Source organism: Pristis pectinata, chromosome 10 (genome assembly GCF_009764475.1).
Source record: "Pristis pectinata isolate sPriPec2 chromosome 10, sPriPec2.1.pri, whole genome shotgun sequence".
Taxonomy (NCBI): domain Eukaryota; kingdom Metazoa; phylum Chordata; class Chondrichthyes; order Rhinopristiformes; family Pristidae; genus Pristis; species Pristis pectinata.
Genome location: NC_067414.1, coordinates 29,372,853 through 29,389,960, shown reverse-complemented (window position 1 = coordinate 29,389,960; position 17,108 = coordinate 29,372,853). Strand labels below are relative to the sequence as shown.

At 40.1% G+C, this 17,108-nt stretch overlaps 2 protein-coding genes across 8 annotated transcripts in view; one reads left to right on the top strand and one right to left on the bottom strand.

Annotated features, from left to right (window-relative positions):
- The first annotated feature begins 2,159 nt into the window (after positions 1-2,159).
- Positions 2,160-9,122, top strand: lyrm2 (LYR motif containing 2). 2 transcript variants are annotated; one of them, XM_052024930.1, is made up of 4 exons: positions 2,160-2,239; positions 4,517-4,657; positions 4,769-4,872; positions 7,314-9,122. In XM_052024930.1, exons 1-4 carry the CDS (start codon positions 2,195-2,197, stop codon positions 7,327-7,329), a joined length of 306 nt encoding a protein of 101 aa, XP_051880890.1. In that variant the 5' UTR covers positions 2,160-2,194; the 3' UTR covers positions 7,330-9,122. The 2 variants fall into 2 exon arrangements, with proteins under 2 accessions (XP_051880890.1, XP_051880891.1); XM_052024931.1 differs by lacking the exon at positions 4,769-4,872.
- Positions 9,123-10,240: 1,118 nt separating this feature from the next.
- ankrd6b (ankyrin repeat domain 6b) overlaps positions 10,241-17,108 on the bottom strand; it is a 142,670-nt gene continuing 135,802 nt past the window's right edge. For all 6 annotated transcript variants that reach the window (XM_052025069.1, XM_052025074.1, XM_052025073.1 and 3 more), the window contains one exon: positions 10,241-15,779. In XM_052025069.1, coding sequence (XP_051881029.1) covers positions 15,223-15,779 — 557 coding nt within the window. In that variant the 3' untranslated portion in view covers positions 10,241-15,222. The remainder of the gene's footprint in view (positions 15,780-17,108) is intronic.

Sequence of the window (17,108 nt, the reverse complement as noted above, 5' to 3'; positions counted from 1 at the left end):
TCAGGGCTGATCTTTCTTTACCTTTTTAAATTTGGTATAAGACTAGTTCCAACCATTATTGTCAAGTCTTCTGTGGAGTTTGTTTTGGATATTATACAGATGAAATGCTGCCTGTACTGAAAATCTGTATTTTTATTTTCATCAATTCATCTTTGTGATCAACAGGTCCTTTGACATTTTCTGTTCCACTTCACACACATGCTTGCCCTTCTTTCCCTACCAGCACCACCATAAGGTCCCCTTCTACTCCATCTACCTCCATATTTCATGACTAAATATCAATCCTTACACCCCCATTTTTCCCTTTTTTAAACAAAAAGTATGATCTTAGTAGCAGTAAGCTTTTTGCCCCCTGCACTTGCATTACAATTCAGAAAGATTATTGCAGATCCTTTACCTCAGCAACACTTTCCTGTACTAAGCTTGCATTCTGTTAATATCTGAAAATTTCCCAATCATCTGTCTTGAAATACTCAGTGACTCGACTCTACAGCCCTCTTGATTCAAAGATCTGGATGAAGCAATTTCTTAACTAATCTGATTGATCTAGGGAAAACATCAACGTTGGTCCTGTCCAGCCTCTTGACAGCATAGTTTTGGCATAGTAACCTTTGAATACTCCATGATGTGGACTTTTAGAAAGTAGATAATTTGCTTAACAAATTTCATTTGCAGTAAGTGGAGGGGGTAGGGAAGAGGGAGCAAAGGAGGAAGATTAATGAAGGATAGGGATAGAAAAAATGCAGAACACAGTATGTTCTGCAAATCTCAAACATAAGAAAATGTTTGAAATTCTCTGCTTTACCATCATCCATGCGGAGAAAAAAATGCCAGTTGCAGCCTTTGGGGCTCCATTACAACTTCTGCTGCAGAGTCACCTGAACTGACCAGGTCATAAATATTAGCTCAGTTATTCTCCCTCCATTAGCAGAGCCTGAACTGCTGTTTAAGCTCTGCATTTCACAACTTCAACATTCCTTTGCATTCTCACTCTCTGCACTCATTTCGTAGCTTTAGTTCATTTTCCCTCTCTGCCTGCCTTGACTGGATGACCCCTATAATTTATCTGCAGAGCAAGACTATCACTGGTACTGCTTTTGTCTTATCCATTCCTCCCTTGCCTTCTCTGCAACATAAAACTAACCCTCTCCCTCTCTCTCTCTCTCTCTCTCTCTCTCTCTCTCTCTCTCTCTCTGTATTGGTTTATTATTGTCACTTGTACCAAGGTACAGTGAAAAACTTGTCTTGCATACCTTTCGTACAGCTCAATTCATTATACAGTCCACATACATTGAGGTAGTACAAGTAAAGTGTCACAGCTACAGGGAAGTGCATTGCAGGTAGACAATAAGGTGCAAGGTCACATCAAGGTAGATTGTGAGGTCAAGAGTCCATGTCATCGTATAAGGGAACCGTTCAATAGTCTTATCACAGTGGGATAGAAGCTCTCCTTGAGCCTGGTGGTTTGTGCCCTCAGGCTCCTGTACCTTCTGCCTGATAGAAGAGAGAATGTCCAGGGTGGGTGGGGTCTTTGATTATGCTGGCTGCTTCACCAAGGCAGCAAGAGGCATAGACAGAGTCCATGGAGGGGAGGCTGGTTTCTGTGATGTGCTGGGCTATTTGTGTTTTGGTTTGTGAAAATAGTTTTTGTTTTTGTTTAAATGGTTTGATGTTGTGGCTTGGGTTCATGTCATAAGAACTAATGTACGCACAACTGAATGAAACCCTTGAAGTTGATGGTTATGTCTATTGAGGTTAATTCAGCTCCTTTCAACCGCTTGCATCCTCTAAAACAGCAGCTTTCATCATTTATTTGAAAACAGCAGAAATAAACTGAAAGTAAACGTTTTTGAGTTTAATACAATTCTTTTACAATGAGCAATAACTGAGATTCATTGAGATATAGATATACACAGGACGAGAAAAGTTCTGCTGAAAGGTGAAGTCTATTGACTTGCTGAGTGTTTCCTGCATTTTATTTTAAGTTACAGGTGGAAGACCTTGCAACGAGAACTGGATCGGCTGCTTATCTGAAAAGGTTAGATGTTCAGCAGCCCCGGGCTGCAACATCCCCTGCGGAAGGTGAGACCCTGAGTGAAGTGGACGGGATGTGTTGCAAATGCAGATGCTGCATTTAGTGAGCGCCGCCGCTGGCGGGGTGACGGCATCAACGTGCGACGTTGTGCGCAACAGGATGGCGGCGGGTCGGTTACCGGCCGGTGTGTTGGGCTTTAAAGAGGTGAGCGAAGCTCCACTCTTTTCCTCAGCACGTTGTGGGTGGGTGAATGGTCTCATCGGTTTGAGGTGACGGGAATCCTTGTGCAACGTTACCTCAGGACAACGTCTCTCCTTTTTCGTGTCTCTTAACCCCCAACGCATAGTCTTTTGTCGCCTGAGTCTGTGGTGAATTAATTGCTGGAGACTGATTGCTTTGATCAGTCAGCAATTCTGTTATTGCACCGTGTGATTTATCAGGATGGCGAAACCGAATCAAATTGGGCTGAAACTACTTGCATCAACCATTTTTTACGGTCTTTGGCTAAATCTCTTGTCCTGCTCTCTTGACTTTAGGAGTCTGGAGTAACAAAGAAATGCTTGGTTAACAAAAGTATGCTAGTCCTAAAATTAGACCCACGTAGAGTGCTGGTGTATTACAATTGCTAAAGTGACCTAATTTTAGGCAAGTAAAGCAAGAAACTGGGATGGAAAGAAATCAAATTAATTATAAATTGAATAAGGTAAAAGATGGAAATCTTGTCAGAGAGAGGAGCGGAGCTACTTCAGTGTTGGTATTTTAGAAACTCCACACCTCTCTCTGATGGAATTACTGTTTATTTATTTTGCCTTGAACAACTTATACTTGCTTTCCCTTTTTTTCTCGTTCTCATGGAGTATCTTTGACCTGAAGCCTTAACTTCCCTTTCCACAGTCATTGCCTGACCTGCTGAATGTTTCCAGCATTTCCTTTTTTCTTATTTAAGGTTTTCAACATCTGCATTTTAAAAAAAATGAAAAGAATATCTAGATCTAATTATCATGCTGATTAATGGAATCAAATACCTTCTTTCTAAAGAACATGGGAGCAATCTGAATCCAGTACCAACTAGCCACTAAACCATACTGATGGGAGATGGATTAAATAAATATTTAACTGCAGTTATCATAGAAATGTGATAGTGGAAATTAAAGGATACATGAGTGAGAATTGAAATAATTAAAGTTATAAAATTGTACTATTGGATAAAAAAGATGAAGAACACTGGCCTCAATGATATGCCACTGAAAATGCAGAGAAATAACAACAAAACCTTTTATCATAATCTTTCAAACATTCATAAATATGGAAGTTGTGTCAGTGGATGGGAGGGATGCCTATGTAATGCTTCCGAATAGGGGAATTGATTTCAAAGTGATCGCAGTGTCTTTCTCTGATTTTGTGTTTTGTTGGAGTTAGAGTAAAGGAAGTTTTTACTCTGCATGTAATTAATAATGTGCCCTCGGTGTAGATTGAAGAAGTGATAGATGATGGAAATCCTAAATAAGAGCAGAATGGTGGAAATACGCAGCAGATCGGACTGCAATTGTGCGAAGAGAAATAGTTAACATTTTAGGTTGATAGCCTTTCACTAGAATTGAGAAAAGTTAGGAATTTTATTTGTAGAGAAAGGAGGAGAGATGAAGACAAAGAGGATGTCAGTGATAGGGTGGAAACAAAGACTGAATAACACAAATAATGGTAGTATTGGCAAGGAGAGGGTGGCAGAAGCTTGTTGGTCACAAATAATCTGTCTGGAAGAAATGTAAATAGGAGATGAGCAAGGAGAGAAAAGTGCTGGAGCTGAGATACAACCTGGAGATACTGCTGAAATGGAAACAATAAATGAAACTACTCAGCTGGTTAGGCAGAAAATGTAGAGAGAGAAACAGAGTTAACATTGCATGTTGAAGATAGTTTATAAAACTAGCCAATTTTGTAAACTGTGAAGCTGATTATCTAAAGTTTTTAGATTTTGTGTTATGTCCTGAAGGTTGTAATGTGCTTAATAGGAAGATGAGATGCTGTTCTACTGAGCTTACATTCGGGTTCATTGGAACGGTGTGAGAGGTCAAAGTGGATTGGAGAATTTAAGTGACAAGTAATTAAAGGTTATCCTTGTGAGAGGCATTCTGTAAAGCTGTCCCCTAATCTGCAATTCATTTTGACATTGTAGAGGTCACCATGTTCTTAGTACACATTGACACATGTTAAGTGGAAGGGGTAGCAATGATTTGCTGCTTTGCCTGAAACGAATGTGTAGGTGTCTGCCTGGTGGAAGGTAAGAGCTAAAAGGACAGATGTTGCAGCGCCAGAGGTTTTATGGGAATCGTAGATGTGGTTGGAGATGGAAGAGTGAACCAAAGAATCAAGGAGGGAACAGTCCTAACTTAGCAACAAAGATGAAATACATGCTTGCCATTTTTTTGGTTCTACATTGCAGATTATGGTGTCTGATTATGCAAATTATTTGTTTTCAAGTTCATGCATCGTAAAAACATCCTGAATTTGTACAGGAAGATTTTAAAGGCTATTAACCAGATTCCAAATGAAGGAGATAAGCAGTACCTTAAAAATTGGGCCAGACAAGAATTCAAACAGAACAAAAATGCGACAGATCAAGTAAGTCTCTCCTGCAGAAAAACTTTATTTACTGCTTCGATATGTATCCTTATTTTTTTGTGTCTAAAATACAATTATTGATCAGAATAACACAGACATTTATTAAATAAGAATATACATCAAACATTGAAGACACAAGAGACTGCAGTTGCTGTAATCTGGAGCAAAAAGCAAGCTGCTGGAGGAACTCGGCAGGTTAGGCAGCATCTGTGGAGGTAAAGAAATATTTGATATTTTGGGTCAAGACCCTGTATCAGAACTGAGAGTGCAGAGGGAGAACAACACCTCATATTCTGCCCAGGTAGTCTACAGCTTTTCTCTCTGATGCACCCAGGTTCTCCCAAACCACAACTCCCCCCACCTTGTTTCACTCCCCTCCCTCACCCGGTTCCATCTGCCCATCGCCCACAGTGTACCGACCGGGTCTCCTATCCCCTCCCCTAACTGCATCCATCTGCCCATCGTCCCTTCCTTGTCTGGTTCCATGTCACCTTCCTTACTTATCGGATTCCAGCTTCTGCCCCCTCTTACGTCCCCATTTATCACCTTCCAGCCTCTGTCTCAAGCTCCACCCTCCAGTACTCCCAAAACTTGGCTCCATCTGCCCCCTCTTTTCCTCTTTCCTTATCTGTCTCTACCTATCACCCACCTGCTCTCTCCCAACTCCACCTCTCCCCCTCCCTCACCTGGCCCCATCTGTTCATCATCCCCCTCCTCACCGGGTTTCCCCTAACCCCTGCCAGCCCCTGCGTAACCCCTTTATAGATCAAACATTGTGTCATTGAGGATACAAAATGGCCACTGGTTTTTGAGTACCGGTGAAGTATCTTGTCATAAAATCATGTACCTTTCACACTTCGTATCAGTGCTAATGTTACATACTTTACTATACATTGACATTTGGTACTAAAATAACAGTTAAGAGCCTGGTGTTTCTTTTATGTTGCTTTGCAAACTTCAAAGTTATCTCTTTTGTTAATGTGTTTTGTGAGACACTGCATTTATTAGATGATTTCTTGTGAGCTGGAGGTCACAGGGCACAGAACAATAAAATATCTGTAAACTAGGGTTTGATAGTGTTGGAATGTAACATTTTAGTTGTTTGTGTTGTTGTGTTTTAGGGAGAGCAAGGAATTCAATAGTAAATCTTTTATTTTATCAGTTCAGTTTTATAAATGTATTTAGAAGGCAGAATTTTTAAAGTTAAAGAATACAAAAGAGAAATAAAAACATTGTTTTTCAATCTTGAGGTAATCTGGCAACAAGATGCTGGACAATCCTCCAGCAAGACCCAGTAACCTTTCATGGACCTCATGCTATGTCTGACCTGGGTCCAAGTAATCAACTTAAATGCCTCTATCCTATTAAATTTCATCTGCCATGGTTTGGTGGAGATGTATATTTAGTTAAATGCATTTTGTAGTTGATCTGTATTATCCTTCCAAGCTTTTCATTGTTTACTCCCGTCTTAATCCTCCCTACAAACATCTGGAACTTCTCATTCTTCAAACAAAACCCAGATCCCCAAATGGTCATAATCTGCACCTTACTGCTGAAAATTAAAATCACCCTTTTGATTCTTCAGAAGAATCTGTTTGCTTGGTTTGTTGGCTTGGCAGCATGATAGAACTCTTGCCTGTGATTCTGAGAGTTTTGGGTTCAGCTGCTATTTAGGCAAATAAGGTAGGCTGACACTTAAGTGCGGTACTGAGGGTGTACTGTATTGGTAGAGCTGCCATCCTTTAGCTGGAATATTAAGCCATGGTTCCTGTCAAGCAGATGTTAAAGAATGCTCAGATCAATATTTATCCCTCAACAACACCAAAACATACTTTTATGGGGAATTTTTAAGCATTATTTGGCTGCCTTATTTGTCTGCTAAACAGTGCCAACACTTCAAAAACAATTCATTGGTTCCGTGGTGTTATTCCTTCCGCTAAACACAATTTCCATATTTCCATACATCTATGCTGGCTCGTAGGGTCAATCTTGCTCCCCCACTAATTTTCCCGGTAACCTGTTCTCATATTCCTATAAACTCCCTCCCCAGATTTTATCACTCATCTACACAATAGGAACAAGTTACAGTGACCTGTCAACCTACCAACTTGCACATCTTTGGGATGTAGGAAGAAACCGGAGCACCTGTAGGAAACCCACATGGATGCAGAGAGAATGTGAAAATTCTGCACAGACAGCACCAGAGATCAGGATGGAACCCTGGTCACTGGAGCTGTGAGGCATTTTGTGCCACTGTGTACTGCAGATGTGAGTTTTTCCTGAATGGGTGATTTTTTTTAAACCTGCATAAATGATATCTGTGAAGGATGAAATTTCTTTAATCAAGGTGATTGGAGGAAGGAATAAGGGGGATGTCGGGCGTAAGTTTTTTTACACAGACAGTGGTGGGTGCGTGGAACACACTGCTGGCAGAGGTTGTGGGGGCAGATTCATTAGGGACATTTAAGAGACTCTTAGATAGACACATGAATGATAGAAAAATAGGGGGCTATGTGGGAGGGAAGGGTTAGATAGATCTTAGAGCAGGATAAAATGTCGGCACGACATTGTTGGCCGAAGGGCCTGTATTGTGCTGTAGTGTTCTTTGTTCATTGCCATTTTATGTACTAAATCTTGTTTGTTTTTAATCATTAAGGATACAATACGAATGATGGTTACCCATGGAAATCTACAACTGCAAGAGCTAGAGAAAATGCTTCAATTAGCGAAATGAAAGGAAGAACTTTTGAAATGGCTTAAGCTGAAATTTTACATTACTCATGGTTCTGTTCAGGCCTGTATGGGATACGCACTTCTGGCCCTAATGAAATTTTTTAACAAACTGACAGTGGTAACTTTAATCTTCAGTGAAACAACCATTTGGAATGGCTTGGTATCAGTTTGCTGGGTGTGGAATTTTATGTACTCAGGAAAATATCTGTAGTTTGCAAGACTTTGAGACAAATATATGAAGAAATACATCAGACTAACTTTTGGAAGTTTCACACTGCTTGTTTTGGAAATGGGTGTTGTTAAACATGCTTTTGATCACAGTTAAATACAGATGATTATCAGGTGGAAATGTTCACTAAATTACTCAGAGGGTTATATATTAACAGAAGTCTTTGACCTGAAGGGGAAATTAATACTAGTAAATGATTGCACAAATCTGGTACATGATTCTGTCATACTAGATAATATTTACGAGCTGCAACATAGAGCAGTGTGTTTCAGGCATACCTTTTGTGTAACTTGCATTGATTCTAAAGAGGTTGTTTCAGTGCAGTCCTCGTATGGTTTCTGTTTTCATTGCCTCTTGAACATGATAACTGCACATGAAAATATTATTGTACAGAATGTTGGTGTTTTTAAATAGATACGTTATTTGATCTTCCCAGCCATGGCTCTTGTGCATTTTGTAGCATGTGCTTAATTATATAGTCCCAGCATCTGAAGTCTCCTATGTCTCCAGCTATAAGGGAGGTATGGTTTTTTAGAAATGAAAAAATGTAGTTATGTATATTTTGTGAAGTCATTACACAGATGTACATTTGTGTATAATGGCAATCAGGTCTTTATGCATGCAATGAAGTCCGGTCTTCCTTCAGATTTCAGCCTTGAGGTTTGGCTGGTTCACAGATGTTAAGGCCCTTGCAAATGTCATGGTGGTCTAGTAAAGTTTGGTCTTCACCACTTATGCAACTTAGAGGGGGATTGTTATCACACTCTAGTTTGTGGCTCCTGCCTTAACTTGTTTCAGGGATGGTTCAGGTTTACATTGGAGGTGCTTGGGTTATTTTGGCTTTGAGGAGTAGCTTCCTTACTGTCTGTTATTTCCTGAATTCCAGAGATCACTCTTTCAGATAATCAAATGTGTGTTGAAAAGTGGTATGTTGGTTTCTACTGATTTGATATCCATGGGCTGAGGTTGGTTGGAGGCTTCCTAGGTACATTATGAAATCACAGAGACTGGTTATCAGAAGGGGAGTATCAGAGTTTTTAGTGAAGTTTGCCACACTAGCTGCACAGTTGCCTCAGTTAGTTTACCCATTCTGCTTGGTTTCTGGTCCCAGAGTATTCCAGTTCCATTCACACACTCAAGTTGAGGCCAACCCTGTGGGTCCTCCTTCCTGATTCTGTCACTGACAGTCTTTGGGCTGTAAACTTCCCCAGCTTACCATTCCCCAGGTCCACTATCAGCACCCGATGGCGACACGAGAGACTGCAGATGCTGGAAATCTGGAGCAACGAACACAAAAAGCTGGAGGAACTCAGCAGGTCAGGCAGCATCTATGGAGGGAAATGAACAGTCGATGTCTCATTCCCACACTGGCATGTCTGTCCACGGCCTCCTCTACTGCCACATTGTGGCCAGACACAGGTTGGAGGAGCAACACCTCATATTCCGTCTTGGTAATCTCCAACCTGCTGGCATCAACATCGATTTCTCTAACTTCCGGTAACCACTCCCCTCTGTTTACCTTTACCCCCCCCCCCCCCCCTTTTGCTTTCCCTCATTCCTGTGGCCCCTTAACCCCTTCTCTTTCCCCTCCCCCGCCCTCACCACCTGCCCACTGCCCCTTTATTCCATGGCCTACTATCCTCTCCTATCAGATTCCTCCTCCTTCAGCCCTTTGCCTCTTCCACCTATCACCTCCCAGCTTCTCACATCATTCCCGTTCATCCCCCCTCCCCACCTTCTGCTCCTCACCTGGACTCACCTATCACCTGCTAGCTCACGCTCCTACCCCTCCACCTATATTCTGGCTTCTGTCCTCTTCCTTTCCAGTGCTGATGAAGGGTCTCTGCCTGAAAAATCGACTGTTGATTTCCCTCCATAGGTGCTGCCTGACCTGAGTTCCTCCAGCGTTTTGTGCTCGTTGCTCACTATCAACACCAGGTTTCCTACATCAAGAACAGTGTCGCTCACAAACTTCCTCTGGTACATTCTTATTCGCTTGGCATTCTTTCCAATTCCAAAGGTAAATTAATACAAATTCACTTACAGAGCGTACTTCTGAAAGTTACATTTTCTTCTTTTTGCCCTGTGGATCTGAGGATGCGAAGAGAACATTGCCTCGAGAGACATTGGATAGTTTGAACGTACCTGTGGACCTGGGTGGGTCTGAATTGTGAAGGACGGAATTGTAGTGGAATCCATGTGAAGGGAGCTGGAGCCAGAGATGTGTGCTGAGGAAAGAGCTGGTGGAAGTGGATTCTCTGCACTCTAGTACTTGCACATCCTCAATTTTCATCACGCTAGCGTGGCAGATGTGCCTTCAATATATAACTTCTGGATTTCCTCCATCAACCTCTGCACTCCCTTTTTCCATCGAGATATTTGAAAATCCTTTGATCAAGAATTTTGCTCAACTGTCTGATCATCTCCTCGGGCAGCTTGGACTAAGATTTTGACGGAAATACTTCTATGAAGGATCGTAAGATACCATGAAGTAGCAAAAGGTCCATATAAAAGGAAGTAGTTGTTATGGACCATTCTTGATTTAGTACATTAAAATGAGAATGTTAACAAACACATTAATTTTATTTGTCACATTTTGCAACAGTTCAGCAGTCATAGCCAAGCTAGTTTGTGCATTCTGTACAATATGTCAATCATTGGGATTTTTTTTGAAAATTACTAAAATACACTTCTAAAATGTCTCGAAGCGAACAAGATTAGACTAAAGGTTACTTTAAAGAAGATAGTAGATTCCAGGGTTTTGAGAGAGATTAATTTAGACCAATTTCATGTGAATACAGCCAAGCAATTCTCTTAGTTTTAAGAAAATTTTGTTTTGAAGATGCACAGATTTATTCCAGCAAATTTCATCAGCAACTTATAAATAGGTTGTTTATATTGCTTATGGGACAAACTCTGTGATCTTTACATAAGAAACAGGAGCAGGAGTGTGTCAAATCATGTCAAGAAAAGCTTTTCTGGCACATTTAAAATGTACAATCAGATGTATATCACTCTATTGGATGTACTTCGTTGGCTGTACTCAACATCTGCTTATTCAGCAGTGGGTGAGGTTGAATTATTGTCCTGCATTTTGATGGTGAGCAGGAGACTTGTGGAGTTGTATTTTCTAATATCTACCTTTTTAACAATTACCAATAGAGGTTGAAAGGTACAATGGCAGATTCAAATGTCTGGTTTCTGGAGCAAGCTGGGTGAAGCAATTGCAGGGAGCCTCCAGTGTCACTTGCACAAATCCGGGGAGTTGTGTTAGCAAATCAGCACAGCTTTGCAGAATTTGCATCTTTTTTTTCTGGTTCTGACACCGTGAGCTGGAGGGGAGTGAGGATTTAAAGTTTTTAAATGGAACATGGATAATCTGTTCAGGTCCCTTTCTGAAAAGTTTCAATGATATACTTCTACCTTTTAAATATTATAGATGTTTTGTATATGTTTGAAGTAGTGAGTTAAGTATTTGTTTTGCCCTTTCAAGTGTGATGTGACAAATAACATCCTTGCACTAAAGCAGCAGACAAGAAGGCACTACTCTATAAATCGCTTCTTGCAGTCCTATCAATACTTAATTTATTAGGTCCTACATCCATGGCATGGTAAAGGCACATTATGTACACTGTATCACAATTGTATCTACTTTTAATATTTTTTTAAAAAATGTACAAAATAGATAAAACTTCCAAAGTCAGCACAGTGGCATAGATTTACAAAACTTATCAATTACATTTTCTAAATAACACTTCTATCTTTTTTCTGCTTTCTGTGGAAAGTTGTGAATGTCCAATAACCAAATCCACAGAGGTAACAGGTTTTGGAATGATTGGATTCTAGATTCTTAATAAACTGCTGGTACATTTGACTTACAATGTAAAAAAAACTAAACCAAAGCAGTTTAAGGGTATAATTTACATAGCTCCAGTAATCAATGACAAGATTACAAATTGTCCATCATTTTATAACATGACAGTTGTTCTGTAACTTGTAAATAGATCTTGTGATCTGAAAAAAAGCAAAACGTTCAAAGTAGTAATTATAATGAACTGTACCAGTTACTAAGCAGGTTGTTTTTACCAGTGATGCTGATCTTAGGCAAAGGATCGTCAAGACATTACCAATTTGCAGAATTGCTTTAATCTTAATTGCTACATAAACTATCATTTGTATTGCTTACACTTAAATGTACCTATTGAATAATAACTGGCAGAATAATCTGTCCTGCACATTTTCTCATTTTTATTCATTTTCAGCATCTGCACTTGACTAGCAAAGCCAGTATTTATTGCCCATTGGTAATCACCCTTTATAAGATGGTGGTGAGCTGCCTTTTTGAACTGCCACAGTCCTTCTGGTGAAGATACTTCCACTATGTTGTTGGTAGGGAGTTCCAGGATTTAGACCCACCACTATGAAGAACCAGTGATATACTTCAAGTCAAGATGCTGTACAACTTGGATGTGAACCTGCAGGTCAAGGTGTTCCATGGACTTGTTGCCCTACGTCCTTGATGGTTAAGATTACAGCTTTGGGAGATGCTATTGGAGTAAACTAGGTGAGTAACATTTAGTGCACACTGCAGGCGATAGTAGAAGGAATGAATGTTTAGGTGGTTCACAGGATGCTTATCAAGCAGGCTGTTTTGTCATGAACAGCATCTATCTTCTTCGAAGTTGTTGGAATGGCACCTGTCCAGGCAAGTGGAGAGTATTCCATCACACTCTACCTTGTAGAAAATGGAATGGGCTTGATATCAAGCAATGACATCAAGCCCATTCCTCTGACCTGTTTCTGTAACCATGTGGCCGGTTCAGTTAACTTTGTGGTCAAAGGTGACTTCTCCCTACCCCAGGACATTGATGACAGGGGAATCAGCAATGGCAATGCCACTAAATATCCAGGGTAGGAGTTTGGACTCTCTCTTGGATATGGCCATTGCCTGGCATGAATGCTACTCGCCACTTATCAGACAGTGTTTGAATTTTGTTTAGGTCTTGCTGCATGAAGGCGTGGACTGCTTCATTTGCTGAGAAGTTGTGGAATGGTATTATGTAGTCAAGCATGCCCACTACTGATGCTATGATGGAAGGATGAAGTAGTTGAAGATGGTTGGTCATTGGACACTGCCCTGAGGAACTCCTGGAGCAGGGGTGATTGACTTCAACGACCATCTCTCTTTGTGCAAGGTTTTTACTTTGATGCCTATTAATTTTAGTTTTTCCAGGTGGCTTGATTCCAAACTCGCTCAAATGCTGTCTTCTTGTGAAGGGCAGTCACTCTCACCCCCATTCTGGAATTCACCTCTTTGGTCCATATTTGCACCAAAGCTCTGATGAGGTGTGGAATCGAGTGGTCTGGTGAAACCCAACCTGGCTGTTGGTAAGTGCCTCTGGATAGCATTGTTGATGATGGCTTCCATCATTTTAGTGATGATTTAGACTGGGCAGTAATTAGCCAGATAGGATTTGAAATGCCTTTTGTGACGAGCGTTTACCTGGGTAATGTCCCCCACACTATTGAATAGATGCTGACTGACTTTTGTATTGGTGGGGATCTTGGAATAAGCCTAGCTGAGTCATCCATTCAGCACTTTTGCCTGACCATGGTTGTGAATGCTACAGCCTGTGTTGGGACCCGCCATCTTTGAGGAAGGGTGTTAGGTTTGGAGCCACTTCTTTCCATTAGCTGTGTAATTGTCCATAACTAGATATGATAGTGGCATGGCATTGAGTGTGGTGCTCAGAATCCTGCATACCTTGTTGGCTATTAAGTGGTTCTAACTTTGTTTATATGCTAAAAAATTTTGTCACACTAGCTGCACAGTTGCCTCAGTTAGTTTACCCACTCTGCTTGGTTTCTGCTCCCAGAGTATTCCAGTTCTGTTCACGTACTCAGGTTGAGGCCGACCCTGTGGGAAGACATTCCTGATTCTGTGACTGACAGTCTTTGGGTTGTAAACTTCCCGAACTTACCACTCTCCAGATCCACTATCAGCACCAAGTTTCCTACATCAAGAACAAAGCCCATGAAGCAAAATCCAGCCAAGCCCTTATGCTGTAGCACTGGGAGAGTTGTGGCCATGCTCACAAACTTCCTCTGGTACCTTCTTATTTACTTGACATTTCCAATGCTGGAAACTCACTGGCCCCATCTCCAGCAGTAAAACATAATAGGTTTGAAAGATTTTAGAACTATTGTGTCTTTTAGAAAAGAGATAAATTAATATAAATCTACTTTTAGATCACACTTCAAAAAGTTACATTATGTTCTTCTTTAAATTCTCACAACTGCATTCAGCAGCTATCTGGTAATCCTGGGTTCTCTATTATACATAATATACATTGCTCACAGATATAATATGAAAGTCATTTGACTTATTCCTTCTCTTTGACTCCACCCTCCCCCAAGTATTAAAATAATCTTTTTTTCTTCTTGGGAGTTTACCATTCTGGTTATTATGCTTATCAAAATGTGTTGTTAGTGATAATATAGTCATTCTGGGCAGCTATACTCTTATAACATTGGATGTGAAAATTCATTGTACTGGATTTGTGTGTGATAGATTTGCCAACATCTAAAAGATATGTTTTTTTTATTCTACCACCTTCAATTTGACGCATTTCAGATTACAGTAGTTTTCATGTACTTTATTCGTTCATTGTGACTAAAACCAGTAATACTCCAATAATCCAGTATCCACTTTAATTTGAAAATCCTGATGGTTTGGCATCTGGCAAACTTATTCCTCTAGAGTAGAGCAGGGTGTAGCCAAAGCCAAGAGGCTGGAGTGTTTATATATTTCCTTAAGTCGCACCCATTATATTACTGTGTAACATGAAAAGAAAGTGAAATGCTGGAAAAACTCATGAGATCAGACAGCACCTCTAGAAGGAGAAACAAGTTAGTCTTGGCAGCAGAGAAGGTGGGATGGAGAACAAAGGGAATTTCTCTGATAGGGTGAAATAATGGGACAATTAAAATAAGGTTAAGGAGCTTTGTCTGTGTAATGTTGGATAGTTTGATGATAGAAAAAAAAAGGAAAAGAATGGCAGACAAAAATAGCCAGTTCTCAAAAACAGAAAGAGTGAGTTATCCAAAGCTGGAGTGTTTGGGTATTGATAAAAGTAACATCCAATAGTCTGGCACCATCAAAATCCCAAGGATGCTGGATTATTATAATTCTACTGTGGCACTAGTGCTAAGGAGCATGATGCGCAGTATTGGAATATGATAGTACAGGTTTATGCTTAAATTAACCATACTTCTACACTTGCCAACAGTAACAATTTACTAATGTGCCCTATTCAAAGCCTTAAGTCTTTCATCAATAACTTGAGTTTGTGCATCATTTTAACACAATGAGAACCCAACCTATTTCACTATATTACAGGGAGGTCCTGAAATAGGGTAGTGGAATGTTTAATCTGTGATATGACAGTCTAACAAACCTAAAGAAAACATGCATTATTTTAATGCAAGCCTTGAACTCAGTGAAAATCCACATAATTGTATTAGAGAGGAGGAATGTTGATGAGATCTTCACTGTTGGTGATATTCTTCCTTGATAGAAAGATGTGTCTTTTACTGGCAACTGCTAGCTATCCTTTTGCATTTTAGTCCTCAGTTTCTGCAGTTCTTCTTCCAAACTTTTAATTTGTTCAAGCAAAGCAACTTTATCCTGACTCGCTTTCTGATCAGCTTGATATCTTGCCTCCTCAATCTTCCTTTCGTACCACTTTTCCATCTGTGTGGAAACTGCCTCAAAAAAATACTGCGTGATTTCAAGTACCGGTGAGCTGTCCTTGATTTGTGTGGTGGGCTGGCCCACACGGTGGGCAGCAGAAGCTTGTGTGCTGCTCTGTCTTTGCCTGTGCCTTGCACTCAGAGATTTTTTAGTCTGAGTGCTTTTATTTTGATTCCATCCTCCAAGAGGTTGGCCACTTATTGCTTGGTCAGTTAAAACTGTATTTTCTTGAGAAGTCTGAAACTTTACATGCCCAGATTTGGGCACAGGCTTCTCCAAAGGTGGAAACTCATGGTGTATTTTAGCAGCAAGGGAAGAGGCTCTTTCCTTTGGTCTAACCACTGGAGAAGTTGCCTGAGGCACATTTGGGGAAGAATTGGAAACAGTCATAACCTGTTGCGTTGTTCCTGTAGAAACAAAGTTATAAACAAAGTTCAAACAGTTGTTTTCAGATATGGACAAAGACATGGGTATTTCTGTAGTTCCACAGTAATTCATAAAATATTAGTGTTATAAACTATTTTCATTGATGTGTGGAACTAAATTCATATTCACTGAAGATTGTTGTGGTGAAATATTCTTTTAATCTTGGTTTGAAAACTTTTTTTTAAACATATTGCTGTCGCCTGATCTCCCTAAATTCTGGACAGTTGTAGGTTAAAATTCAATTACTGTTGAAGCAGGTAAGCACCCCTCAAAACAAATTGATCTTCAATATTGCCCTTTTTTTAAAAAAAAGTCATTCCTTTGAATCCAATGCAGATGATGATTATATATAAAAAAAATTAAGCATGAATTACACTGGAATCCTTAAAGGTAGAACAGTTGGTCTTTCACAGGCTAGAAATCTGACCTCATGACAGCAAAAAGGCAGAGATTGGCTCCATTAGGAATCACTTTTTCCAACTGATAATGTGGCAGATTATGGAGTCCTGCAGAAATTATGCCAGATAAATTTTTATGGTCAAGGATACTTAAGAAACCTGTTGCAACTGTGACCCATTAGGAGGGTCCGAGACCTCCCCTCATGGAAGTCATAAAGAATCAAGAAGGGATCTAAACTTTCAACCACATTGTAGCTTTAGGGATGCTGCTCAGATGTACTTAAATCTCCTCTGCACCCTCTCTGGTACAATCACATATTTCCTGTCTTCTGACCAGAACTGCATACAGTACTCAAGCTGTTGTCTAACTAACATTATACACTCATTCCCCAACACAGAAATGTCTGATTTATGAGTGGTTGCCATAATTAACCATGATAAGACATTCAGAATAACAATTATAGTTAAACCCTTACATTATTTGAAGGAAGAATTGAAAACAGTTTAAATACTAAATATTTGCTGCAGCAACTGAAGATGAAATAATTTAAAATGAACATCTGTAAAGTGAAGCTCTAAACAATGGATTTTTAACTGAGTTAACTTTTTCAAATAGCTGCCAGTCATTTACCCACTTACTGAAAGTGGTCACAGATGGTGATTCCTGCCTTTAACTTCCTGCCCTCTTATCCAAGTACAGTAATCTCTTTCCACACTATCCTGTGAGGACAGCAATCATTCTCCCTTGCTCCCAAACATGTTCTAATTTATGGCTTTCAAGATTGTAACCCACATGTATGTCGGGGAGTTCCTCGATACAATTTCAGATCCCATGTGCCTCTTTAATTAACTTACTGACCAATCCTGCTACATTTAAGAATCTGTGGATGTGCACTCTTAAGATGCCTTCGA